Source organism: Ailuropoda melanoleuca, chromosome 3 (assembly GCF_002007445.2).
Source record: "Ailuropoda melanoleuca isolate Jingjing chromosome 3, ASM200744v2, whole genome shotgun sequence".
NCBI classification, from domain to species: Eukaryota; Metazoa; Chordata; class Mammalia; order Carnivora; family Ursidae; genus Ailuropoda; species Ailuropoda melanoleuca.
In genome coordinates this window covers 24,154,199-24,181,156 of record NC_048220.1, presented here as the reverse complement: position 1 = coordinate 24,181,156, position 26,958 = coordinate 24,154,199, and the positions used below count along the sequence as shown (strand labels likewise).

Below are 26,958 nucleotides of genomic sequence, written 5' to 3'. Positions count from 1 at the left end.
GGGGGTGGAGAAAGAGGGAATTCCATTTCTCTTAATTTTTTAATCCTACATGAAAGAAAATGAAAGGCATGAATTTGACCTTCCGTGTAAATTGCTTTGTGGCTAACAACTTGGTTCTGAAGCTGCATCATTTTTACAAGCTCACTGTCAATTTTCTTTCGCATCTCAAGTGACACAGCCCTCCTGCTCCTGCCTTGCAAGTGCTCCTTCTCCCCTCCCCCCTCCTCCCTGTCCTGACTGCACTCAGGCTCTCATGATGCCATTCCTGTGGTGGACCCTGTGTTCCAGCAAATAACCATCGCAGCTAACATTTTATAACCATTATTTGTATTTTGTATGCATTTTTCAAAGGACAAAAAAAAAAAAGCAGCGCTTGTCATCTTAAGGTCGGGGGTTTTGAAAGTTTTCATTGAAGATATTTTTTATTTATTTTAAAAATTTCAACTCAGCAGTGAAGGCAACCACGTGGGTCTACTTTCACACCCTTTAACATGTCCTTTGGGTCATATACTGGGTGTTAATGGGAACCGTCGTCCCAGTTGCTGTGGTTTGATTTCAAGCGTGAGCACCCCTGTGCTCAGGAGCAGCTCCGGTGTGCTTCAGATCCCCGGTGCGGACCGTCCACCGGGCTTGCAAGCCTGCCGGGCAGGTAGAGCAGCTCCGGCCCTCCCGCTGTCCCCACCGCCCCTCGCTCTTTCCTCCACCCCACCTTTGGGTGCCCTGACCCTGGCTTCTCCCTTCCCTGTGTGGTTCTTGCTACCTCCTGCCGGCTCCCCCAAAGCCAGCCTCCTCTCAGAACTCCTCACACGCCCTTCCCTGGAGAGTAGCCGCACTCAGCCACACCAAGGTCCACGTACAGATGGATGTCCTTCTTGATCTTGAGATTGGGGTCTTGTCCGAGCTCTGCTGCACGTGAGCCCTGGAAGGGAGGTGGCACAGGCTGCACACACCTGGCTAGTTCCCCTGCACCGAGCAGCGCCCCCTTCCCCGCCATCTGGGGTCCACCTGGTCTCAGCACCAGCGGCCCCAGGCATAACGGTCCCACAAAGTACAAACCGGCGAGTACTGACGGTACTCCATTCAGGGGTGGGGAGACCAGAAAGCTCTAGAGAAGTAGCGATGCTCTAGAATAACCTACAGGGCGTCATTTAGTGTTCTTTAAGAAACAGGAAAACGGAAGATGGTGACTTGACAGACACTCATGTGCCCGGTACTGACGTGCTGGCTTTGGAAGGGAGAGTCTGAAAGGACGGATTGAGCCGGACCCAGTGTAGAGTGGCCCGCTGTCAGAGAGGGAGCTGAGTGCAGACCCAGGCGGACCACCCACCTGCTTCCCCACGTCACGCGCTTAGATGTCAGCAGGGAAGAACAGGCACCAAGCCACCGAGAGGCTGCGCTCCGCGTTAAGAGTGCTTCCAGATTAATGACCCGAGAGTTGCATAGCCAGGACGAGGTAGCCCCAAATCCAGGACCAAAAGTGGCATTGTGGAGTAAGGCGGCCCTTCAGGTCAGCCTGGGCCCCGAGTCAGGAAGCAGGGTGCCAGCAGCCCCTCCTGGAGCCCTGGGCCCCTGGGGGGTGACACGCAGCAGGTGCTGGTTCCCGGGAGCATTACTTGAAAGCAGTACTTTCCGGCCCTTGGTTGGCTGTTACCATGGGGTGACAGTCACGGCATGTAATGCAAAAGTGGCAACAGTCCTAAAACTGATGTGACTTTTCTCGCAAAGCACATTTTAAAATGTCATTCTTCCAGATGACAGTGTTGACTTCGATTTTTGGAAATGTCCTAGAAAGGGTGCCTGAGAAGGAAGACCGGATAGTACCCGGGATAGTACCACCCGTGACGGTGAAGCTGATGCTTGACTCTTGCAAGCACGCGACGGTAGGGAAAGGTGATCCCGCGGCCCGCACGGCCTTGCCAGGCCTGGTTGCTAAGCTGCTCGCAGGGGAAGCTGGCCCGGGGCTCAGGAGTCTGGGATCTCGTTATTGTTGATCAAGTCTCAGGAGGGAGCGTCCTCATGACTCTGCTTCTGCCCAGTGTTCACACACACTGTGGAATTGTTTTCGAAAAGAAGACAGTGCTGTGAATCTCAATCCACCAAATGTTTTTGCTTTGTGCTTCCACAGAGATTCGCAGCTTCCTTTCAGAGATTTGAAAACCTGGTGGTTTTATTGCCAAAAAAAATTCTTCCAGTGTGTACTTATATAAATCTGGGTCAGTGGCAGCGAATGATTTAAGGCTTTCTTGGTAGGGTCAGCATTATTTGAAGGAGCAGGGAAGGCAGCGTGAGGAGGCTATGTGTGGGTCTCCACGCCCCCCAGATTGTCAGGGTCGGAACCGCAGCCCCGTCGGCCGCGGGGGTACCGTGGGTTGTCTGCCTCACAGACACACATGGCCGACTCCCGGGGCTGGAACACTGTAAGGAGAGAGGGAGCATTAAAGCAGCAGTGAGGAGGGAAGGGTCGATGCCCTCGTTCTGCGCCATGGCTGATGATTGGTGTCTGAGACGTAGCAACAGGGCTGGCTCTGCGCCTGGGCCTCTAGCCGTGGCCACCTACTGTGTCCTTGTCTTTGAGTGATGGGTTCTAGCCTGAGACCCACCAGATGTCACCACCAGACCTGAGGCCTTTGGGAGAACTGAAGCTGGGGACGTGTGCAGGGTGGGCCGCAGAGCACAGTTAAAGGAGCCCCTTCAGCCCAGAGGCTGGGCAGGCGTGGGCCACGGAGGAGACGTGGCCCTCCATCAGGGGCTACAAACAGTTTTATGGAGCACCTCACCCTTTCCACCTGCCTTGGTCGAAGTGGACTCTGGGGACAGGAAGAGTTACATTTTACAGGCTAGCACAAGGAAATACGGCTGGTCAGTGTTCTCCCTTCTTGTCCATCATGAGGCCAGGAGACACACCAGAATTGGACAATGACGGCCAGATCCAACATGTCAGTCAGATACTGTTTATCAATTACTCTCATTTCCTAAAATTGAGTTTTTAAACAATACGTTAAAAAAAAAAATATGTCATGTCAAGGCACAGCCCACATGTCTGTCTAGTAGTTCCAAGCCATGGCTCCTTCCCTGTCACTGGCAGGCTGCCTCCTGACCTGCTGTGAGTGGTAGGGGCCCAGCCTTCCTTCCAGGAGGCCAGGTTGGCCCTGAGCCACCTCAGGTCCGAGCCAGGCCAAGGGCCCGGTTCCTGAGCTCTGGCATTTCTGTTAGCCCTACTTTAAGAGAAGGGAGATGTTCATTTCACCTCAGAGTTGTTGGGGTGTTGGACATTCAAGTCCAGCTCTGTCTGAGCACCATCTCAGGCACCATGTGGCACTCAGGGCTAAGAGATTGCCCACGCTCCACCTTCCAGGAGCTTCTAGAGATGAGTTCACTCATGATTACAGAACAAGGACTGACATGGATATAACCACTAGAGGGAAGATGGGGGCATAAAAGAGACGCTGGCTGTAGCTGAGATTAATCAGGGCCCAGAAGTGGAAGGGTCTTGCAGGACACTTAGCTAAGTCCCCTTCTTCCAGTTCCACAGCCATGTAGGAGCCCCTTCTGCTCCGTACCTGGCAGTATCCTTTGGTCACTCTACAGTGGCCAACAATCTTCAGATATTTTAAGCTCCTTATACTTTGGTTAAAACTGACTTTTCCACCATTTCCTGTGATAAGACAAAGGAGCAGTGACCTTATGCAAATTCTGAAATCATCAATGACCCTCCTGCCTCCCAGAGAATCAGACTAAATATGAGAATATGCGCAGGTGCCTGGCAATCTTGCTTTCTGCCCCCTCTGCCCCCACCCTGTGCTGCAGACAGCCGCACCGCCCTGGGGGAGCCCGGCTGGGACTTCCTAGGACTGCCTGTCTTTCCCAGTCCTACCAGGCTGATTCGTGTGTAGTCACAGGACTGCAGGATCCTTGTCAGACCTCTGCACACATGGCCTATTTGTATGTCATGCTCACGGGGTTTCTTCTCCTGTCCAGGGGAGCTGTGGCCTTTGTTCTTGACCATTTCACTGTTGGCTTCTGTCCCCTGGCCTGCCTGCCCAAGCCGAGCTGGTTACCCCTGTGTCTCTCAAAGTGCCTGTGGCAGTTTGTCCTCTCCCCTCCCACCCGTGCCTCTCCCAGACGTACACACAGAATCCCCCCGCCCCAAACACATGCTTCATAGTCCAGAGGTGGTTTTCAAAAAATACTTGTATGTGTTTAACCACAGCAAACTGTTCTGCGGCTCAGGCCCTCAGCCTGAGGACTTGTGCTGAGCCTGGCGCACGGCGGAACATAGTCGGAAAAGCCAGAGTCCGATGCCGGGGAGAGTGAGACAGGACTCGGTTAGCCGGGAGTTCGCCTGGCTGGTGGTAGTGGCTCCCTGCGCTGCAGTGTTCTGGGCTTCCAAGAGTGGGGCACCTCTTGTAGGAAGGTGAGGAGTCCAGAGGGAACCGGGAATTCTCCAAGGAGTTTGTTCTGTTTGCAACCACTCCCTTGCTCCAGCAAAGCCCTGAAGCTCCCCCGCCCCCGTTTCTCCAGAGATCGCATTCCACAGGCGCAGAGACAGTCTTCAGGGGTCTCCTCTGCTAGCTGGATCCAAGCCCGTGGAAATAGCTGGTTTCCCAATGAGGCACTTGCAAGTATAGGTTCAGAAGCATCTATACTGTTGCGGAAAAAATAGCATGAATTTTAGGGATTTGAACATGTATATTTTTAACAAACAAGAAAGGGAACTCATAGATCCCTTCAAAGTACACTCATCCATGCCACCCCAAGTCAAGTGCTGCTTTCCCTTTTTTCTCCTTTCCCTTCCTCAGTACCCTCTTGCTACTTTGTAGTGTAGGGTTTTAGGGTGGGGTTTTTTTTAGAGCGGGGGAGGCAGGGCGTATTAGCTTAATTTGAGTTTTTATAAACAGCATTTGCTTAAAGTTAGATGCAAAGATGCAATACTTACCTGGTATCATAACCAAACCCTCTACATTGTCCTGAATCATGACCGTTCACTTGCCTTCCTGGAGCGCCCCCTCCCCCTTCAGTCTGTGCCCACCCACACCCCCTGTCCCTGAACACAGCACTCACTCAGCACCCTGGCCCCGATGCTGGTCTCTTCTCTGCCTCTGTCCCAGCACCAGAGCCTGCAGTGCGGACAGCTCTGCTGTGTGAGGTCCCCTGCAGTGGGCTTCCTCCAGCTTTGGGGATATTGGTGGTCCCTAAACCACCCTGCAGTGCTGGGAACCACACCCCGGGAAGTCCCCGTGGAGAAAACTTCTTCCCCTTCCACCTTCCAGCCCTAAGTAGAAATGGAGCCCACTGCCCTGTGGCAGGCCCTGGCTAAGTCTTTCCCCAGCCCAGCGTATGACCAGATTTATTTTATGAGTTTTGGTTTAAGTGGGTCCATTTTTTTGAGAATCTACAGAGTGCTTCTGGGAATGAGAAATGTGGGTTTATATTTCTAGTGCTTATAGAGTGTCAGGTTTTCTGTTTGGTTTTGTTTTCAACAAAACATTTGGCCCCAGAAATGCAGTGCCTTGGAGCCAGGCTGCCAAGAGCCTCCCTGCCAAGTGTCTGCACACGGCCCTCTCGTCCGAGCGCGCCTGGACAGGGGCGGCTGCCCTGCTGGCCGCTGCGGCCACAGGCAACTCTTCCAGCCTGGATCCCAGTTGGTCCCAGGCACTGGCTCCTCTGGGGGCTGCTTCGGCATTGCTCTTTGCTGCAGCTGTTAGGAATTCGTGTCACTGGAGGATAAGCATCTTAGAGCGAGCGAGAGCGCGCGTGCACGAGAGAGCACTTAGCTGCAGGCACTCGTACCTAAGAACAGGAAGGGAAAGGGTAGGACACAGGACCCGGGACCATAATTCTGGGCCGGCTAATTCCTCTTGCCCCTCTTGACAGCTGAATCTAGAATTCAGGGCTCCTCTCAGCCAGTGGGTTGCTATAGCAACGGGATAACTGTGAGGAGGGAGGATATTCAGTGGCCCTTCCAAAAAAGGCCAGTTGGTTCCTTGCTCCTGAAACTGGGGGAAATCCTCAAGCCAGTGGGGCCCAACAGAGTGCAACACTTGAAGAGATACCGCCTGGATAGAGAGCCGCTCTTTCTCCTCCTGCCTGTCACCAGAACTGCGGCATTACCTGACTCCTAGGCACGAAGTATTAGATGTCACTAAGCAGCAGACCATCTCGCTCTTGGCCCCCTCTGAGCAGGGCAGGGGAGCCAGCTGGCTAGGAGGCAGGGTCAGGGGGATGGCCTTAAAAACCCATGGCCACTTGGAGGAGAATGACAGGGTTGCTAGGGCCTTCCCAGACCAGCTAGGACTTGCGTAGCATCCCGGGGCTCAGAGAGGAGGTCACGTATACCCACCCCGGCCGTGAGCACTCTCATTCTGGGTCCTGATAGCTGCACTCCTTTGTTTCTTCAAAGGGCGGTGGATCCCGGAGTCCACGTGGCTTAGCCCTCCCTCTTGCCCCAAGCTCACCCAGCAGGTCCTGGCCCCTCAGCCCAGCTTGCTTCCTTCCAGCACTCTGAGCAGCGCTCGAGTCTTGTTTGAAACGGATTCATTAGCCAGTGACTCCCCATCCCCTGTGCACCCAGCACACCCAGAGTGCCCACTGCCCTTCATCTGTATCCCAAGGCTCACTTCTCTGTGACTTCCCGGCTGTCCTGTTATTTCCCACCTCATGCTTTTCTTTTCAGCTGAACCTTATTCACAGTGAAATCAGTAATTTAGCCGGCTTTGAGGTGGAGGCCATAATCAATCCTACCAATGCTGACATTGACCTTAAAGATGACCTAGGTAATTGGGGATGGGGTTTGGCACCGCCAGCTGTCAGATGAAAAGTTATGGAACCCAGAATTTAGGCTCTTCGTCTTCTCAAACTTCCGGTGGGCAAGCCAAATTCCCAAATCCAAGACGGACATTTGAGGGTAAACTCTGAATGCTTACTCACTCCAAGCCATTTCAAATGGAAATGATCTGATGATGTTTCATTAAGTGCAATTGGCTACTCTCCCCCTTGATTGTCAATATATTGCTATCTAAATTCTCTTCCATAATGATCATACTGACTGCTGGTTACTTGGGAGGGATTTTTTAAAAATGTGTTTGTTTTTTTTTTTAGAACTGAAAAATCTCAGGTTGCTACAAAATGATAGTTTCTCCATTTAAGCCTTAATTAGAAATGGCAAAGCTTGAATGCACTTGAAAAGGAAGAGACAATTAAACTGCCATCAGCATATTGTTAAGTTGTCTTGAATCCACCAGCAAATTGGTTTCCCCCAAATTTACCTCTTACTCCGTTTTTCCTACGACCGAAAACAGTATATGACTGCATGCCAATGTGAGGAATTATTTGATTGGAGGGTGATACTAAACAGAAGGGCAGCATCTCTTTCTGAGTGAGTTCCTAACTCTGCCCCATAGCCATGGTGTCTCCCCGGCTCCGGGCAAGCCAGGAGGTACCGCTCAGGCGTCCAATTCTGGGGCTTGACATTCGCAGACAGGAGCTGTCCGCTCGGGCTCAGTGAAGGCTCCTGTCCTCTTAGCCGTGAGCCTCGCCAGGGGCGGCAGGCGGGCAGATGCCCACTGAGGCAGCCTCCTGCCTGATGCTGACTTAGGTATGTTTCCAAAGCCTTTTGTGCCCACCTTTGGCTACCTTCGTGCGGTGGCCGCCTCTCTTACTGGGAGAGATGCTCATTCTAGAGCCTGGGCCCGACCCTCCCAAACTAGGCATGACTGTGGGCTGGGAATATGGGAACGGGGACTCAAGAATGCCCTGCCCGAACTCATTTTCCACCCATATACTTTCTTTATACAGATATTTCCTTAAAAAAAAAAAAAAGGCCACAAGCTAGAAAAAGCAGGGATCGTATCCAAAGTCCATTTTATATGTAAAATACATGAAAATAAGATAGACTAGAATAAATGGCAGACCTGGAGAAACATTTTTACACATTGAGGAGGAAGACAAGGCAAGCCTCTATGCACACATACTGTTTTCTTGGTTTGCAAGAGCTGTCCCTCGAAGGCAGACAAGACGATGCGTGTCGTTAGGAATAAAACTCCAGCTCTGAAAGTGGCTGCCAACAAAATGGAGAAACTCGTTGTTGTGGTCGGCCTGATAGTCCACATTTTTTTTAAAACAGATGCCATGTTTTTAGTAGTCTTCTCAGTGGGGTGCCAGTCTTCTAGGCTTTTGCGAAGTGAGATGGGGCATTCGTTGTTTTGTTATTTCTTTTACTCTTTGGAAATGATCTCATGTGTGTGTTTCTCTTTTTTTGGACATGTCATTCAAATGTTTAATTTAAACATGTCACATTTGATATTCCTCCTCCTCACCCCCATCCACATGTGCGCACACTTCGTGGACTGATTGCCCCTTGGGCTCATATGTTGGAATCGACCAGGTAGGCCAGCCCTGCCATTGGGCATTAGTAAATGTGCCTGTGCGTGGGTCTCGGTCCAACACAGTTGATATACATTTGTTTACCTGTTATAGTTGCAAGTTGTACAGGCTGACATTGCCTCGATCGACAGTGATGCTGTCGTTCACCCGACAAACACTGACTTCTACACCGGTGGTGAAGTAGGTAATGCCTAGCCGGGTGCTGCCGAGTGTGTGTGTGCATGGTCGGTCGGCCGCCGCAGACAGCTTGACCCTTGGACAGCTATGCAGGGCTGCATTCATTTCACACTTCCAGCCGTCCTGACCTCCCCCAGGCCGCCCGTCCCTGGGCTGTGGACCCGAGAAACGACAGCTCGCTGTCAGCCCGGGCGCACCACACAGCTCCCAGATGGGCCCACTTCTGGTTTGGAGACTGGTTCGGCAACGTCATTTCAGCGTTTGCTGCACGAGGCACAGCTTTGTGGGAGACTGGGTTCATCCTTGAGTTCAGCAGCAAGGGGGGTGCAGCCAGGTGGGCCGAGTGGCTTCCCAGACCACTTCTGTGCCGTCCGTAGGCCAGACACGCAGCAGTGTCTGTGCACGGGTCCCTGCCCCCCCCGGCCCCACCCCCACTTCAGTGTCAGAAGCACCCTTCCCTGAACATGGCCTTGAAGCCTCAGGGGCACTTAGAGAACACACTGGGGTTCTCAGACCTTAACTGCACGAAAGGCACCTCATTCTGATGTGGGGTCCCTAGACCACTCGAGAAACACTCTCCTAGATCCAGAAAGCCCCTTCCTGTCCCCCAGCAGCTGCCCGCGTCGTCTCTTGGCTTGTGGCGCTCACCAGTGGAAGGTGGGGTGAGGGGGAGAGAGGCCCGGGCTGGGTGCCCAGCACAGCAGCCGCAGACTCGCTGCTTGAATGGCAGGGACTGCCCTGCTTGGAGAGTGCGCTGCGGGCTTACCTCAACCAGGGGGCATCCGGATGTTTTGGCAAAAAGGCACAGGGTGAGAGCTAGGTGCAAGGGGCTTAAATCAAAGCCTTGCCATTGCCTGGTGATGAGCGCTGGGGTAGTAACTTCTCAGTGCCTCAGTTTCCCTATGGATAAAAGAGTGATCATGAGGAGAATGATGGACGTTCATATAAGCAAAGTGCCTTGTTTTGTGCCTGCCCCATGACGGGTGCTTCCTGTCCTCACCCTCAGGGGCATCTAGGATTTTGCCAGGAGGTGTGCCTGTCCGGAGAGCAGCACGCTGCCTGTACATTTGAGCACGGCTTCCTAAAGCAGTGCCCTTTCTAATAAAGGGCAAAAGTGAAGTCATCCTGGAGGCTGAGGCCCCCAGGATTTTCCTGAGTGTCCCAGACACGGGAAGCACGAACGCTGCAGCAGTCTGAGGCTGTCCAGCTCTGTTCAGTGTCGCTGGCAACGCCTGCCGTCCACAGCCTGCCCTAGCCACTGCGACCCGGGCTGATTGCTCTCATGGGCATTTTGGATCTCGGACGTGGATGGAAAAGATGAACGGGCCAGGATTCGCTAAGGCTTCCAGGCCAAAATGAAATCAGGCTGTCGACAATTAAAATAAACTCCACTTTCACGAGATCTTGGAGGAGTTTAAGAGCTCCAAGTCAGGCAGCTTAAGAGAAAGATACTCCCTTTCTTAACCAAATGAAAACTTGATGGGAGGGAAGTACTTCTTAGGAGGAGAATATACAGCAGGCAAAGGGCTTATCTTTCTGCCTGGAGTGACTAAGGCTTGGGTTCACCCTGCCGTCCAGGAATTGGGGTGAAATGGAACTGAGGAAGCTCCCAGTGCAAAAGTATCCACCCCCCCCAGGCCCAAGGAGAAGAGAAAGCCGACTGTCTCTGCTGTGGAAGGAGGGTGTTCCCCAGCATTAGCAACGCCCAGAGGTAGAGCTGGAGGCTTTGAGGCGGGGGCAGGAGCGAGTTTTGGGGTAACAGAGAACCTAGTCCTTCCAGAATCGTGACCAGAACTGGTCTGCTAGGAATCGTGACAATACCAGTACTTTCCCCTGTGATGTGCTGGCCCTCACCCCACTGACGCGTGCAGGGGAGGCACGATTAGCCTCGGTGACCTGTCAGTCGCCCAGCTCCCAGAGCTTGTGCAAGGTCACCTGGCACATCACTGGTGGATGCCGTCCCAGCTGGAAAAGAACCTCAGCAAGTCCAGACAGCTTTACTGGCCGAGGAGGACCGCAGATGACTGTGCCGGAACCCAGGTCTTCCAAAGCTCACCTCAGTGCGTTTTCTCGGTGAACCAGTCCAGACTAGTACTGAGCCCACCTATCTTTTACATTGCCAAAACAATGACAAACCAGATTCATCCGTGGTCTCAATTGGTGCCAGCTCCCATTTCGATGTGCTAGAGGGGAAAAGAGGAAGCTAGGACACTTCGCTCCATTTCTCCCGATGGGTGTGAATTCCTGAGACCCGAGACTGCTGGAAGAAGGAATGCCAGTGCAGGAATGCTTAGCCCCGTGATTAACTCTTACCCATCACAGTTCTTTCTAACAGTGAAATAGACCACAGGCTTAGCCTGACATTTGTCCAAGCCTAAATTTTCGCTTAGGCTGTTTTGAACACTGATACTTATGCCTGCTTTCTAAGCATGAAATAATGTTCTTGTTCTCATGGGAGTAACACATGTTTATGCTTGGGGGCAAAGAAGCCAATTGCTTTACGATTAACCCTGAAGTAGAGCCTAAAAAGCAAGAGTCTTCCATGATGAGTGTTGACAATACTGTTGAAACGGGCCTGTTTCTTGTTACAAAGTACACGTGTGTCTACATGAACATGTGCATACATGTGTGTGTAGGGGTCCAGTCCTGAACCGCGGTGATTGCCTGCCACCCAGGGTTCAATTGTTTTAAGTTTGGGAAATGCATTGAGTGTATTTTAACTTGCAAGTTTCACTTCTAATTAAAGCAAGATTTAATTATAAGTAAAAATTTTAAAGTAAACACTCTTCCTAAGATAAAACACCTTTAATGATACATCAGCCCATTTTCTTCATACTGTCTGCTTTAGAGAAAGGAGTTGGTAGTATGAATATAGTACTGATTTTATTTTACCTTCCAAATTTCTCAGTTTGCCCCCACAGAGTATGTATGATAGAGAATGCAGACCTAACGGAGCTCTGCCTAGAGCAGATTTGTTTCCCTTCCTCCAGCTTGAGAACAGGTCAGGAGGGAAGGCCAGACCAGGGGTGCTGGGCAGCAGTGTTTGGTACCCGGCAAATTCCGACTTAAAGATTCCTTTTTCTCAGTTGCAGGATCCTTTGAGTGAACCCGTAATTGGGCCTCACTCCCCTGGGTCGTATCCCTAAAGTCTGCACTTCCTGCAGGGTGGAGGTGGCCATGAGGCCCGACCCTGCGCCCTCAGGCCCATTCAGCCACCCGCTGTGATGCTGGTTTTCCTCAGAAATGTGCAGCAGTGCCACAGCCGTTAGAAGTCTCTGGAGTGGGTGTATTTTCCCTCCTGATTCCTCTGCCATTGCAAGCGTCCGTGACTGCTGTCCAAGACAGGTGAAGGCCTGAGGGTCTAGTCTCGGCTAATGAGGGATGCTGGCTCCCTCCCCAGGCATCCCACGCTAATCGCTCCGAAAGCTGGGCCTTCTCTTAGACATCTGAGACTCCCCACAGGTGATGGCCTGCTGGTCATGTTCATTCACGCACCCCAGACTTGCTGCTGGTCAGCGTGCCCTTCCTTCCCGATACTTCCCGGGGTTAGCTCACTTCTCCAGAACCGTTCTGCCAAAGATAAACAGACCTAGTCACGAAAGGGTGAATCCCAAGAGAATTTGGGCTGGTGCACTCCCATGTGCCCTGACTGACACATGCCACAATGTGCCAAGTGCAACTTAGAATTTTCCAAGATAAATGGTGAATCTTAAGGGGAGTATTTTATCCTCTTGTGAGGAAAAGTACTTTAAAATCTGCAAAACTGATGAATCAGAGCTTAAGGAAGACTGAGACCCCATTCTGGCCAAACCTGAAAGGGTGACGTCGTTGGGTTTGAACGCTGTCTGCTGTGCCACGCGGGGCCGTGAAGCAGCAGGCCACACGGAGGCTGGTCGTCTCGGGTGGGCAGTCCGTGTTGATGGCACGAGCGGAACGCTCAGCAAGCCCCGGCCTTCAAGGAACGGGGCTGCCTGCCTGCGCTGGGTTTAATCTTGAAAATCTGGCCCTTTCATGTGGTACAAGCTCGCCTTTAAGCTCTGCTTCTGATGTTGCCTTCCTTTACCTAAAGTGATTCTGAGTCATTAGTGTGATGAAGGAAATACTGTCTGAGGCCATTTTTTTTGTGTGTGTGTTCACATATGATGCCAGAGCTGCAAAATAGGAACAAAGCCTGGTACCGATGCTGGTCCAGAGGTGGCCAGACTTGAGTGCTCGCTTCTGGGCCAGTGGCCAAGGGCAGACCTGGCTCCCTCCCGGGAACATGGTATGCTTCCCCACAGCCTCCTTATTCGGGGGTTCTCCCCAGAGACACAGAAGAAAGTCCAGGGGAGGCATGAGCCTCCGAAGCCAGCACTGTCTGGCTTCTCACAGGACTGAAAAGCGTGCAGGGAGGTGCGCCGGCAAGGAACAGGCATATCCCATGGCCCTCCCATCTCTGGCCTTTCTCGGATTACTCCAAGTTACCCCCAAATGTGGGACCGTAAAGACCGCTCAGTGGTCATTGGTCAGCGGTGGATCCTTTCTAAACGTCACTTTAATGACTTCACCAAGGCTTAGTTCGTGTTTTGCAGCTGTGTGGAAACTTAGCTGGTCAGATCATTGGAAGTCTGTAATCACCTGACATGCTAAGTGTCTGTCTGTGCCCCGAGACGCAAGAATGGCCGTCTGACCTCCCCCTGTCCTTGTCTAGGAAACACGCTGGAGAAGAAAGGTGGCAAGGAGTTTGTGGAAGCTGTTCTGGAACTGCGAAAAAAGAACGGGCCCTTGGAAGTCGCTGGAGGTGAGTTGGGGAAGCACCCTGCTTATCTGGGCATGCTTTGTGCTGCGTCAGGAGAACCGGGTCATGAGGCATCTTGGAACACAGGTGCGTGGCCATGCGCACCTGTCTCCAAGCTGGAGCCACAGGGATGCCCGCCGGCTTTAGGACTTGGACTGACGGCATGCAAATTGTCAGGGGGAGCTTAAGGGTGGTGCAAACTGCCCTTCCACTTTTTTTCTTTATTGCTCAAAATAGCTTTTGAACGTTTGATGTCTAGACCTCTCATTTTAAGGAATTCTAGCAGCCGAGTTTGGCAAAGCTAGGAGTCGAGAATTGTGGATAGTGATACTGAGCCATCTGCAGAAGTGCTGGGGAGAAATGCAAAGGAATCCTTTTCATTCAGCCATCTGTGTTTTTAATGGGAAAAATAGACATTCTTCGTTTGCCAGTCACACCTTTCCTGCTACCAGGGGGTAAGAAAATGACTTGGAACCTGATGTAGGGAGAAGGATTGCTAAGAGCTAGAGGCAGGTCCTTATTCCTCCGCTGGCCTGGAATTTGAAATGTGAGGTGGTTAGTAGGACGTGCAGGACGGAGGGCCACCTCCAGGCCTGGATGTCCGAACAGTGCGGGGTGAGGCCCGGCTCATTTCCACCAGCCGTGTAAGGACAAGCCATTCCCTTCCTTGCTTCTGGGCTCCCCTTTCTCTTCATACAAGATGGTCCCCAGTGCCCATTCTGTCTGGTAAATCCTATTTCTCTTTTAAAAAATGAATGTGGATTAAATACAGGTGGCAACAGTTACTATGTGCCTGTGACACCAGCCCTCTCTCAGAGGGTACAGCAGTGACCCTCCTGGGCTAGGCACTGAGGCCGGGGGATAACAGGGTAGCATTCTCATTGCTGATTTGTGCTTTCGACCTCTGCCCTGCCCCTTCTGTTTTGCCTACAGAGGGCTATGGCATCAGGGTACAGGACATTTCCAAGCCCTTCGAGGTATTGCCACCACAGTCCCGTATGGAACAAGGAAGGACCCTGCATGATTACCCAGCCAGGGGCTCCTGGCCTCCCCGTGCCAGCCTGGAGGTCCTTCCCCTGGGTGACCCTCTGATGGAGCGGTGACGAGGCAGCCCTGGTGCTCCCCTTGCACCCAACTCAGCTGGGACACCTGAGCCCCAGGGGAGGCAAACCCGTTACATTTAGCATGGCTGCAGACATCTGTTTTACAAGATGTTTTAAAATATTGAGACATATAAAACATAGCTGTGCTCCACCATCCGAAGATGACCCCTGTCAGGATGTTTCTTTGCAGTCCTTTCCCAGGCATCGTTTAGCCGTGGCTCCTCCGGCGGACAGAGCGGTGCGTAAATGCCCCGGTCTCCTGTTGCCAGAGGTCAGCACTTCTTCAATCAGTCAGTGAGCAGAGCCAAGACTCAAATGCAGGCCTGTGACTTGGCTCCAAGCTGTTGCTGCTGCCCCGTGAGACACTGCCCACAAGTCACTGTCTATCTATCTCATGTCACAACGTACCTTGACAGCCGTAAGCCCTGAGGACAGCAGTCCCTCAGCAGACAGGCTCAGCAAACAGTCAAACCACAGCGGTGGTGGGGGAGGCCTCCCTGGGCTCCGGTGCAGAAACAGGGCAGGCAGCCCTCACCACACCTGGGGACCCAGAACCGCCCGCGCTGCGTCTTGGGGGACAGGCGTCCCGGAACGTGCTCTGGGAGACCCCGCGCGGACGTGTCACCTGGCTGGGGGTAGCACACAGGAGGCCAGGCTCTTCCGATCTGCCGAGGGGCAGAGCCTGAGGCTGAGAGCCGGCTGTGGTGTGGACATGGTGAGGTGGACAGAGTAGCGCCGTGAAGGAACAGTCTAATTCTGACCGCACTAAGAGGGGGCAGTGAGGGCGCAGGGGCATCAGAGCCGCCCGTCCTGCTGCTCAGCCGTTTGTGAAAGGAGCGGCTTTCCTGACAGCTTTACCCTGAGCTGCGCCGAGGGATTTGTAGACAGGTCCTCATGGTCTGTACAGAAGTCCACTGGATGAATGGGGCTTGCAGACCCCAAAAGGCAAATTTGAGGCTGCCCACACTGACGTATTCGGTCAAGTGAGGTGGTTCAGGGTCTGCCTCGGGGAGGGTACAGAGAGAGCTCGCTGTCATCTTGGCTCAGATTCCTGGTGGTGATGCATCCTGATGCCAATTTTCTGAGGGCGGGTCTTGGCCCAGTGTCCCCCCTAAGACGACTAGCTGGGGAGCAGCCCCGCAGAGGGACGGCACTCACTATTTCTGTCTCGTCCCCTCCAGCGGCTGTCAGCGCAGGCCACGGCCTGCCCGCCAAGTTTGTGATCCACTGTAACAGTCCGGTCTGGGGTGCAGACAAGTGTGAGGAGCTTCTGGAAAAGACAGTGAAGAACTGCTTGGCCCTGGCAGACGATAAGAAGCTCAAGTCCATCGCGTTCCCATCCATCGGCAGTGGCAGGTAAGGACACATGGCTTGTGACGTCATTAGTGGATGTGCTCACCGGCATGTGGGGCCCATCGTCATGGAGCTTTGGCCTGTGCAAGGTCTGCTGAGGCCGTCCTCGGGCCGCCTGATGCATCGAAAAGACCCAAAACACAAGATGGGAATAGTACAAACATGAAACAGCGGTGAACAGCAATTGAAGAGACACAGTGAGACAGGAAGCCTGAGGACTAGAGAACATTTCTGGCGTGACCGCAAATGTCAGCACAGGAAGGGACGTCAGGGTATAGTGGGACCACGAGAGATGGCGGCTGAGACCGTGAACCTTGCAGGACACTAACACCCAGCTGTGGGGTGAGTGGGGAGCACAGGGGAGGTGTGAATGCGGGATGCTTGTGACGAGAGCACTTTCCCACAACCACACCATTCTCTGCGTCTCACCTTTGTTTTCCCAAGTGCCCTTCACCTCCCCCAAACCTGCGCGCTCTGTCTCCCTGTCCTGCTGTCGAGCTCAGGAGCGGAGGGCCTGAGTGGGCACTTAAGTAACTGTGAAGCAGCTGGGCCCAGCCCACCTCCCAGCCCTGAACTATGCCCGGGAGACTCTGGGTGTGCACTCATAGCAATTAAAGGAGGTCTGAGAAGGGAGAAGGCTTTGGGAACTCCATGGCATGATGAAAAGGCCGTGCCCCATGGCCCATCCCATCACGGGGTCGTCCTGGAAGGCTTGCAGTCTGGACTGGGCACTGAAGCCAAGGGAAATGGGCCTGCAGAGACCACAACCCCGAGTTCTGTCTTGGCTGTGGCTGCACCTGGGGCATCCCATCCAGACTGTGTGCCTCCCTGGGTCTCTGCCATCAGCCCCTCCCAGTGCCCCAGGAAGCCTGCAGGGCTGTGTGACGACACCACACTGACTTCCCTGGACCCCACAGGCTGCACTGGGCGAGCCTGAGTATTGATCCTCAAACCCCTTCCTCGCCTTTCTAGAAAGCTCTTTTCAAAGCACTCCTCTTCCCAACCCACAAGGAGGACAGGTAGTGAGTGGTTTACTATTTCCATCTTGGGCAAGCTTTGTAATTGTGCTGTCCTGAATTCTGCTGTCGCCGAGGTCCCACACCTCCAGTGACAGAGCTAGCCCCGGGCAGGCTTCCTGTCTTCTCAGCCTGGGACGTCCGCTCCAGCAGAGCTCAGACACTGCACCTAGAAGGCCTTGCCCCCAGGCAGACAGGCGCCCCCTCTGTGCCCCAGGGCCTGCTGGGGCCCACCACCATAGTGTAGGGTTGGCAGGATTTACCCGAGGACGGATATGGGAAGAGAGCTGTGGCTAGACCCTCCCAGGCTGTGGGGGCCTCGCCTCCCCTCCCTAGTCCCGTAGTTGGGAGCAGCGCTGGCCCCCGGTACCATATCCTACCTGGAGTGAGGGCCTCTCCATCCTGTGCTATTGTAGTGGGCTCCGTCCTCGGGCTTCCTAGCGAGAAGGAACTGGCGTGCCCAAGCCGCTGTGTTCTCACAGTATGTGTGTGTGTGTGTGTGGGGAGGAACCCATGGGGATAAGTGGAAGCTGGTGCCAGCACCCCATCCTCATGCGTGCCCACACTCCCACCAAAGTCAGGGACGTCCAGAGCTATGGGATGACACACGCGTTGGAGTGGTGCCTACACTTGTAATCACCACACTTTTTCATTCTGTTCTCTTTTGCCAAAAGCCTATGTTGAACGTAACTGTAAAACACTATTCAAATGCCTCTTAAAAGTTAACGGAGAGGGGTGTCTGGGGGGCTCAGTCGGCTAAGCATCTGCCTTCGGCTCAGGTCATGATCTCAGGGTCCTGGGATGGACGGGCTGCCTGCTCAGTGGGGAGGCTGCTTCTCCCCCCTGCTTGTGCTCTCTCTCAAATAAATCTTAAAAGAAAGTTAATGGAGATAAAGCATTGCAAGCCCCTCGGTGGGCAGAGCCTGTGGCAAAGACAGAAGCGACCGTCCTAAGGAGTCAGCAAGCACCCTGTAGCTCGAATGTTCCCTGGAACCAGGGAGACGTGTAACAGGTGCTAGAGTACATTCAAAACTAACTTTGACAAGGTGCTTGTGAACCAGGCTCTAAGTAGCCAGCTTCCTGCTTCTCCCAGCTCCCATAGAAGGTCTCTTCTTTGGTATGGCGCTGCTGTGTGACCTTTGCTAAATGCGTTAGCCTCTCTGTCCCTGCCCTGCTGTCTCAGGGAGCAAGGCTCTGGGGACGGCCCTTCCGCACAGATGGCTCCGAGGCTCAATTAGTGCTTTGGATGCACTTTGATCTCCTCTGATGAAAGGTGCTTCCGAAGAAAGAAGCAAGAGGAGCCTTTACTGGAGGCCATAATTTCATATTCTTTCATATGGCTATTGGGAAACTTTTAATTGAAGCATAAAAGTAATTCTTCACATTTTTCACGGAGTGAAGTTTTTAAAAACAATCAATTGAAAGCTTTTAAGAGGGCAGCATGCCAAAGGCAAGCACGTGTGTGCAGCCCCCAGCCCCACATCTGTCGGGCAGACCTGGCCCCATGGAGCCGTGGAGACCGCTGCCCTTTCATGAGCAGAGATTGGGATCACACCGGAGCTGGCCCGTAAATCACAGTGGGTTTTAGGAGAGGAAGGAAAACCGCTTGTTTGTGGCATCCAGTGTCTCCGGCATGAAAGTCATGTGGGAATTAAAACCATGTAAACGTAAGCATGTTGGTAAAGAGCAGTGGGAGCACTTTCTCAGCCACGGCGCAGCCCGTGGGGGGGGGGGGGACTGCAGCCTTCTGCGCCCGCCTGCCGGCCCCGCAGCCCACCGTGGAGCCCCCTGGAGGCCAACGCTGGCCTCGGGGAGCCCACCTCTGGCGTCTGGACAGCCTGTCCGTGGGCACCGCGGTCACAGTATTGATGGATACCCCCGCTCTCTCAGCTCTGGTTGACATCCGGCAGTGACCGGCCTCCAGTGGGGTGGTGTATGTGGGGCCTTGGTTACACTCTGCTTAGATTTATGAGCATAGAAGAACCGCCAGTTTGTTTTATTCAAGCTCCCACGTATGGGTATTGCTTGAGTCCCAGGTATGTGCTAAAGCCCCGATCTGCGTTGTCTCCCTGCATTCCCCCCCAGCCGAGCACTGGCATCAATCCACTCAAAGCAAAAACAACAAAAATGCAAGCTGAGAGGGGTTGGCTCGCTTGCCTGAGGCGACACAGCTCGGGGTGGTAGAGTGAGACTGAGGGGAAGTGCTTGGTGTCGGTGCTGGTGAAAGGAGGCACACGGAGACCCTTTCTTCGGTCCCAGTTGGTCAACAGACCCCTTTGCCTCCAGTAGATGCCCGTCCCACTGCTGGGCACTCTACAGGAGTGGATTTTAGGGGACCCTGGAAACCCCACCTGGAATTCCCTGACCTGCCTGGGCCTAACTATCAGCCTCCCTCCATCCTGGGACCAGGCCTTAAGACAAGATGGAACCAGACCAAATGGGGAGAATTATTAGCCTAAAACAAGGACACCCTGGAGTGAGAGAAGTAGCCAGCCACAGCGGGCTGTGCTCCCCGGCCGGTCCCCCTGCCATCCAGAACCACTGTCCACTGATGGCCCACTCTTGACCTCTGGAGAGTGACCTTCAGGTGGGGCAACTTGACAGGCAGATACTCAAAGCCACACAGAACATGGCAAAGTGGAAAGGCCCAGTAGCACAGTGTGAGGACATCTAATCCTAGCAGCAAAGTGACAACCCAAGGACAGAGACACTTGCCTAGCATCCCCAAACCTTCCGTGCCATCCAGCCCTACCCTCTCCTAGACCACTGAGACAGTTAGACAGGTGGGGTGGTCCAGCACGGAAAGCAGAGTCCATCTAGAATCCACTTTAATCCTACCCTGCCTTCTAAGTGAGCTCCCAGACTGTCTCCGCCAGAAAGTCTGCCTGGACTTTTCCATCTCCCAGGACATAGCCTCTCCCCACAGGATTCTCCAGGGTCCCTGATCAGCCTGTTCAACACCGCTCCTGGCCTACAGTCCTTCCTGTGTGCCGGCCAGGGCCAGCCCCATCCAAGGTGGGGGTTCAGCGGTGCTGGAGGAACTACACCCTCTTCTCAGAAGTGGCCCCGGTGAGCCCTGAACCCCTGCCATCCCTGACCACGTGACCCCAAGGGTGCCAGATCAGGAAGGCCCCTTACACCCGTCTAGGGAAGCTGAGGCCGAAGACACTTGGGAAGGGCTGTCCCAGACAACTGGACTGGCTTCAGGGGAAGCTCAGACATCTCCTTAGTCGGCTCCGAGTCAAAAACACTGGCTGCAGAGTAACGTACGGCACATGCTGGACTCAGCCCCTAACAGGCCCCATGGGGGCCCAAGTGGGAATTGGAGGCTACACCCAGCTCTTGGGGGCAACAGCGTCCTTGGCATCACCGTCCATGTACATAATGCTCGGAGAGGTTAACACGCCTGCCCCAGGGCGGCTGTGATTCAAACCCCAATCTGACGCTAGAACAGAAGCCCCAACCCCCTTTTGCTCTGCTGTGCCTTGGCGGCGGGGGGCCTCAGGGCTTCTCCAGAAGACAGGCAAAGTGACTGTCACAGGGCAACAGGCCAGAGCTGGGGCAGGAAGGCCAAAAACTTGGCCAAGCAGGGATGCCCACGCAGGGTGGCTGCAGCAAAGCAACCAGCAGGGAACCCCAGCAGCCAAGAAGCCAGGAGAGCAGCAAGACCCCGTGGGCCGTCAGTGCTCCGGAAGCTGGCCCGTGCCGCGTCCCTGCGTCAGCCTGCCGCACCGTGCGTGCCAGCAGGCATGGCTGACAGCCCTGCAGAATGGCTGGGCACGGTGGACCTGCCCGCAGCTTCCCAGGGCCCTGAGGCCGCATGGTGAGCACAGCGAAGGCACAGAGGCCGGCGCTGCCATGGGGCCTGGGAGGACGGCAGTTTGCCACCACGTGAGCCTTGACGAAGAGCCTGCAGGACGGCCTGCTTCATAGAGCTCATGACTGATGGAGGGCAGCCCGCGCTGCGTCCGGCTCACCACTCACGGCCTCCTGGGGCCGTAGGTGCATGGACTCCCCACCCCACGTCCCCGGACGGGCAGCAGCTTACAGAGGCAGGGCCTGGACTCACGCCCTGTGTGGCTGCACGGCCTGAGACCCGAAAGGCCCTGCTGCTCCGCCCGGAAGAGTTGGGGGGGTGGCTCCCCAGGCCACTGCATGTGCCACAGCTGCCCCTGACTTGAGGGCACAGGGCCTGGCATGTAAAGCGGTCCCATGAGTGTTCTGTTTTGCTACAAACATTTCCAACGGCAGCTCCAAAAATCCACTTTGCAGCCCTGACAATGTAAGGAAAGCTCTTACCTTCCCCAGTCCTTCCCGGCGGCCTCTGTGGTCTGGAGCAGCCCCCGTCCCGTGGCTGAGCTCTTCCAGAGCCTGCGTCACCTAGGACAGAGGAATGGGCTTGTCAGTGAGAGGTGTTCCTGAAAACCAAGGCGATTGACTCATACCCAACAGTGAGCTTCAAAGAGGACGCCAACCCTTGCTCCATTAGCCGTAGGGCCTGCACGGTGTGGATACTGCAGGCCTGACACCTTGGATCCCAGCTCTCTCCCCCACTTAGAGCTTCTTGACTGTGGAGCCCACCCTGTGAGCTCAGATTAAAAAGTGCGTGCTGGCTGCATGCAGAACAGTGGTTCTCAGACGGTGTTTCCTCCACCTGCTGAATCGAAGCCCAGCCCCCTGCACGTGGTCAAGCCCTCTGTGAGCTTGACAGAGGCACAGACTGAGAACTGCTGATGTAGAGGGACGGGAAAGAACATTCCCTCACTGACCGTCACACACCCCTTTCCCGGAGTCCAAAGCAGAGGGGGATGGAAAGCTAGAGGAGAAGGCCTGGGTCAGAAAGTGCTGGAATTCGGCAGTGACAGGCCTGCTTTTGGTCAGCAAGGGCAGAGGGGCCAGAGTGTCTGCACGGCCCCACCTGTCACCCAGCACACAGCAGCCACAGTGCGGGGGAGGCGGCCCACAGAGCCATGCCCCAGGGCCGGCAGGCTGCACAAGTGCAGGAGGTGGCCCACGACGCCAGGCCGCACAGCAGACGGCAGCGTGACTCTACAGGCCCTGCCCTGAGCTCAGCTCAGCCTGCGGGTGTGACGCACAGATGGACAGAAGGGCGTCCCCGCTGGGGGGAGCTGGGCTGAGACGCGCTCCTCACAGCCCCGCTCAGCCCCCGCCAGCGAGACCATGTCCACACACGAAGCTCTGCGTGGCCCAGAAGCCCTCAGCACTCCCTTGGCTGGAGCCCCGGCTACTTCCTGTCCCGCTGCGGCTTCCATGGCCTCGTCCTCAGGATTTTCTCACCAGGGGTGAAATGAGGGGCTGTAATCTGGCAACCCCTTTGGGCAGCAGCTGAATATACAGCAGGAAAATAAATATTTGCTCTTTGTGACACTCGAAAGGGGCCCTTATTCCAGTGACCCCATGACCCTGTATCGGCACAACCCTCCCCCAAAGCTGGCCCTGGTCCCACTGTCAGGAGTGGGACTGGGTGAAGGGCAGCTGCTATGCCCTCATGCACCCACAGTGGATGTGAGTTGGACTCCCCACAACGCTCATGTCTACACGTGCCCCTGGGAACGTCCTCACTGGAGATGTCCCCCCCCGGCCTCTCATGGAAGATCAAGTTTACATCCTCAAGCACTTGCCAACACAGGCCTTGTTCCAGACAACCTATCCTGTGAAAACTGTCAGGGCCACTCTGTCAAGTGTGGTGAGAACAGCTGCTTCCCCAAATGAGCTTGCAGATCTCACAGGGCATGGGTGGGAGGAGAATGACTCACCTTGTGGGTCCCACTCGTCCCCACTCATGGCAAAACCCTTCATTCCACATGGTCTCTACCACCCTCCCTCTTCTCCCGCCTGCTGGTCGCCCTTCCTCCTAGGGTGGTAGACCGAGCACGCGGGGTGGGCTCCAGAGGAACCTGGGCCTCACAGCTCCGTCCTAGCTGCCACACCCCTGCAGCTCTCCCTTCAGCCCCACAGTCCGGCTCGGTGTGGCCAGGCCTGTGTGTGCTGGCTGCCCTGTGGGTGCGCCACGTGGCTGAGGACGAGCCACCTCTGTGGAGGGTCCTTCGCACCCCACCATGGCCCCCAGGCCACTCTGCATAGGCTGGGAGCGTGCCCTGGGTGACATCCCTCATCTGCTCAGAAGGACCTTCACTTGTGAAGCACCCAGAAGTTACTAGGGATCCATCTTCAAAAGCTGGTCAAAGCCCTGTTGGATGGAAAGTGAGTCACCAGAGTGGTTTTCGCCTGTGGCTCTGAGCTGCTCTGAGTCCTGACAGCAATGGAGCAAGTGTGGCTCGCCCGGGGAGCCGGCTAAGGTTGTCCAAGCGTCCCAGGCACTGAGTGAGGAAGGCTCGGGGGTGAAAAGACATCCCGCACTTTACGCATGTGAAAAGCTCTCACCTAGTGCAGGTGCCCCACCGGAAGGAGAGGTGCAGCCGGAACTGGCAGGTTGGCCCAGCACTTGGGCTGCCTGTGGTGCCCAGGCTCAGGGCAGTTTGAGGTCTGTAGATTTGCCAATGACAAGAGAAATCCCCATGAAAACAGGCCCCAGGTTCACACCCGAGTATCCTGTACGCTGGGCTAAGGATCTCAAGCCAGGGCACTGGCTCCGAGGCCCATGCTATTTCTGCCAGACGAGGCAGGCTGCTCTGTTCCTGCCCCTGTCCTGGGTCACCGGGGCCCTGCACCTGCAGGGTTGACCAGGAAGAGCCTCAGACACACTTGGAGCAAGTGGCATCCATCTTTCTAGACCTCGTTTGAAACTCTTGAGAATCTGTGCACCTACCCCTGCAATTGCCACCCGACATTCACTGTAAGTGGAAGTAGCTGTGAATTCACGGCCATTTGGCCTGGAGATTCAGATGCTGTCCCTTGAGGTGCAGAGGCCACCTCGGCCAGGAGCTGTGCCCTGTACCCACCGCTCCCCTGGGCCCTGGCCTTTGGGTGGTGCAAGCCGGTGTGTCCCGGGCTGCATTCCGGGCCGGCAGCCCCCGCACCTATGAAGTCTCAGACCCATGTGAGGGGTGTGTCCCTTTGACCTGTGTGTGTGAAAGTCCCCTCCTGGAGAAGCCCCAGCCTCCCGCTATCCCATGGTGTGAGAGCCACAGCCAGTGTGCGTCACGCCCCGTGCTAGTCACAGAGATGCTGGAAGGGGAAACACGGGAGCTCGAGCTACCCGTGGGACATTTAATGCCCAAAACACAGGTCCTGCCTGTCTGCCGCTTGCTCCCAGAAGACCTGGCATGTCCCCTTTCTCTGAGGGCACACAGAACATTCTCCTGCAGGTCATAGTTCTCTGCTCACCCGTGGGGCAGGCGCCAGCCTTTCTCTTGTCTGTGTAGGAGCAGCCGCAGGACCCCACACGCCCCGCCCTGGGGCACTGAGGCAGCATGAGGCGAAGTACCACACGGCCTTGGAGGCCTCGGGGAGGAAGGTGGGGGGAAGGGCTGTGGCCTCTGGCCTGTCTGGGTGCTGAGCTCTTTTCTCTCCTGCAGGAATGGTTTTCCAAAGCAGACGGCAGCACAGCTGATTCTGAAGGCCATCTCCAGTTACTTCGTGTCAACGATGTCCTCTTCCATCAAAACGGTGTATTTCGTGCTTTTTGACAGCGAGAGTATAGGCATCTACGTACAGGAAATGGCCAAGCTGGACGCCAACTAGGCCGAGGAGCTACAGAACGGCCTGCTCCGTGCCCTGCCTCCGATTTGAAAGAAAGAAAAAAAAAACCCCTTCACTCCTGTTGGGAGGCGGGACCCTTTCATTTCCAATTTTGCTCATCTAGGGAAAATAAGGTTTTGGTTTCCAGTTTGTTTTTGACCTTCTAAAATGTTTTTACGTTAGCACTGATAGTTGGCATTACTGTTGTTAAGCACTGTGTTCCAGACCGTGTCTGACTTTAGTGTAACCTAGGAGATTTTATAGTTTTATTTTAATGAAACCCTGCTTGGCGCCGAACAGCGGGGAGAGCAGTGTCTTCTACGTGCGGCCGAGTCCAGGAAGCTGTTTTGTGACCGTGTGTCGTGGTGCTTCATTGTACATCCAGTGGCGTTCTTTTTACTATAATGTTTCTTTTTTTTTTTTCAAGAAGAAAAATCACGAATTTGCGGCAGACTTAATTTTTGTTTACTTTTTGTCTTAATGATGGATTTGAAAATGAAAGATTTAAAAGGCAGAACAGAATCTGTTGTCCTTAATTATATTTGCAATTTGGAATTTGTGTGAATTGATTTAGTAAAATGTTAAACTGCTGTTGTGACTGGCGTGTTTCAAGTTACTGTGCCCTTGAGCCCTAGGTGGTCTCCTCTCATCACAGGATGGGGGGCGGGGGCCTGGGGGGCTAGGGTGGGGCAGCCCCCCCCCCACGGCCACCGCTGCCTGGACACAGGGGCATCTTCAGTCCCTGGGGTGGTAGAGGGAGCTCCTGTGAAGTCTCTCCTTCCATCCTTGTGACACCTGGGCAAGGGTGTTCTCCCCATTTCAATGGACGAGGAAGCAGATATTCTGAAAGCCATGCAGGCGGGCGGCAAGTGGCAGACTATTATTCGAGTCAGGTCTCTAGACTCTGAGCCCAGCTCTCTCCTGCCATCTGCCCCCCTCACCCTCCCCCCCCCCCAATGGGGTCTCTCCAGGTCATGGATGGGTCCAGTGTCCCTGGGCCACTTGCCAAATAGAGCTGCTGAAGCCTTGAGACTCTACCGGGGCTGTATTGGGCCTTCTGTTCCTATAGGACAGGGTTCCTGCTGCCAAGAACATTCCAAGGGCAAGGCACCACCACCATGGTCCCCAAGATGTGCTGCCAGCTTTTACATGCTTCTCGAGGCTATGGGTGCTTAGTGATGCAGAGGACAGCTGACCCTTGAGCAACATGGGGGTCAGGGCCACCAACCCCAGCACAATTGAAAATCCACGTACTTATGAATTCCCCCAAACTTCGCTACCACTAGCCCACTGTTGACTAGAAACCTCGCTGATAACCTAGCCGATGAACATATTCTGTATATTACACGTAGCATATACTGTATTGCTACAATAAAGCGCGAGGAAAAAAATGTTAGTAAGAAAAGCAGAGGGAAGAGAAACTACATTTACAGCACTACACTCTATCAAAAAAAAACCCCTCGCCTAAGTGCACGGACCTGCACAGTTCAAACCCATCTTGTTCAAGGGTCAGCTGTAGTTAGAAAGATCCCAGCTGGACCAGGGTGGGTAAACTTTTTGTTACTTAAATTCAGTTCGCAAAACACAGACGCTGTTTGCTTCAAAAGGTACTTTTGCCTTTATCTGAATTTGCCTGTAATGCACAGAAGACTTTCTCTCTTTAAAAAGACGTGCCTGCTTCTAAAACAGACTTTAACCAAGAGAAAATATGCAGCACACTGCGTATCATGGATGGTTGTGAAGGATCCTTTTTCCTTTCCAAACTGTGCCTGATGAAATCAAAATAGACGTCCTGAGCCATCACGTAACCACGCTCTTCAGTGAAAAGGCAACTACTTCTAACCAAAACCCAAGTTTCTCCGAAAAGTAGAAGGCAATTATTAAAACCTTTACCTTTCTTCCCCAAGATCTCTATTGAGTCTAGATTTCTTACTTCTTGATGACAATTTGGCAATAAGTTTATAGTTTATCATGGTGTTTTCAAGAAGATGTCATTGCTTCCTAAGGAATACCTTCACCGCTTGCGCGGACAAACCGTACTATGCAGCCATTCACCCAAGAGCATTGTCTCTGCAGGTAGAATCCGCAGTGTGGGGGAAGGGGGTGGGGACGAGAAAAAAGCAGGGCTTACGGGAGTTGGAAAGAGTGATCCTTTACCCGGTACCAGGCACTGTCTTGAGCCCCATGTGGCCATCATTCCATTCTGCCCTAGGGATAGTTCTGTGGGCAATTCCTGTTATCAGAGCCATTTTACAGCTGAGAACACTGAGGCTAGGAGAAGTTAAGTAACTTGCCAGTGATCCCACGGCTAGTAAGGGGCAACCGGATTCAAATGCAGAGATCCCGACCGCTGCGACCCAGGGCTCAGTCTAATCAGCAACTAAAGAGAATCCAGGTCGCTGTGGTGGTATTTCTAACTCGGAGACTGAGACACAGAAGGAACCCAGGGTTAAAAAGCTTCTGGGTGAATCACATTTCCTCAACTTTG

General features: G+C 54.1%; 1 protein-coding gene and 1 long non-coding RNA gene across 5 annotated transcripts in view; one reads left to right on the top strand and one right to left on the bottom strand.

The window, feature by feature from the left end:
• The window catches only part of LOC100466888 (core histone macro-H2A.1), a 77,195-nt gene extending 52,134 nt beyond the window's left edge, over positions 1-25,061 (top strand). For 2 of the 4 annotated variants that reach the window (XM_034656032.1, XM_011224573.3), the window contains 4 exons: positions 6,674-6,773; positions 13,250-13,339; positions 15,621-15,795; positions 24,308-25,061. In XM_034656032.1, coding sequence (XP_034511923.1) covers positions 6,674-6,773; positions 13,250-13,339; positions 15,621-15,795; positions 24,308-24,473 — 531 coding nt within the window. In that variant the 3' untranslated portion in view covers positions 24,474-25,061. Of the gene's footprint in view, positions 1-6,673; positions 6,774-8,475; positions 8,567-13,249; positions 13,340-15,620; positions 15,796-24,307 lie in introns of all 4 variants that reach the window. The other 2 variants (XM_011224580.3, XM_002912925.4) reach the window with 1 other exon arrangement.
• LOC117801468 overlaps positions 21,084-26,958 on the bottom strand; it is a 162,075-nt gene continuing 156,200 nt past the window's right edge. Inside the window, exon 3 of the long non-coding RNA XR_004624025.1 lies at positions 21,084-21,188. This is a non-coding gene — a long non-coding RNA (uncharacterized LOC117801468). The remainder of the gene's footprint in view (positions 21,189-26,958) is intronic.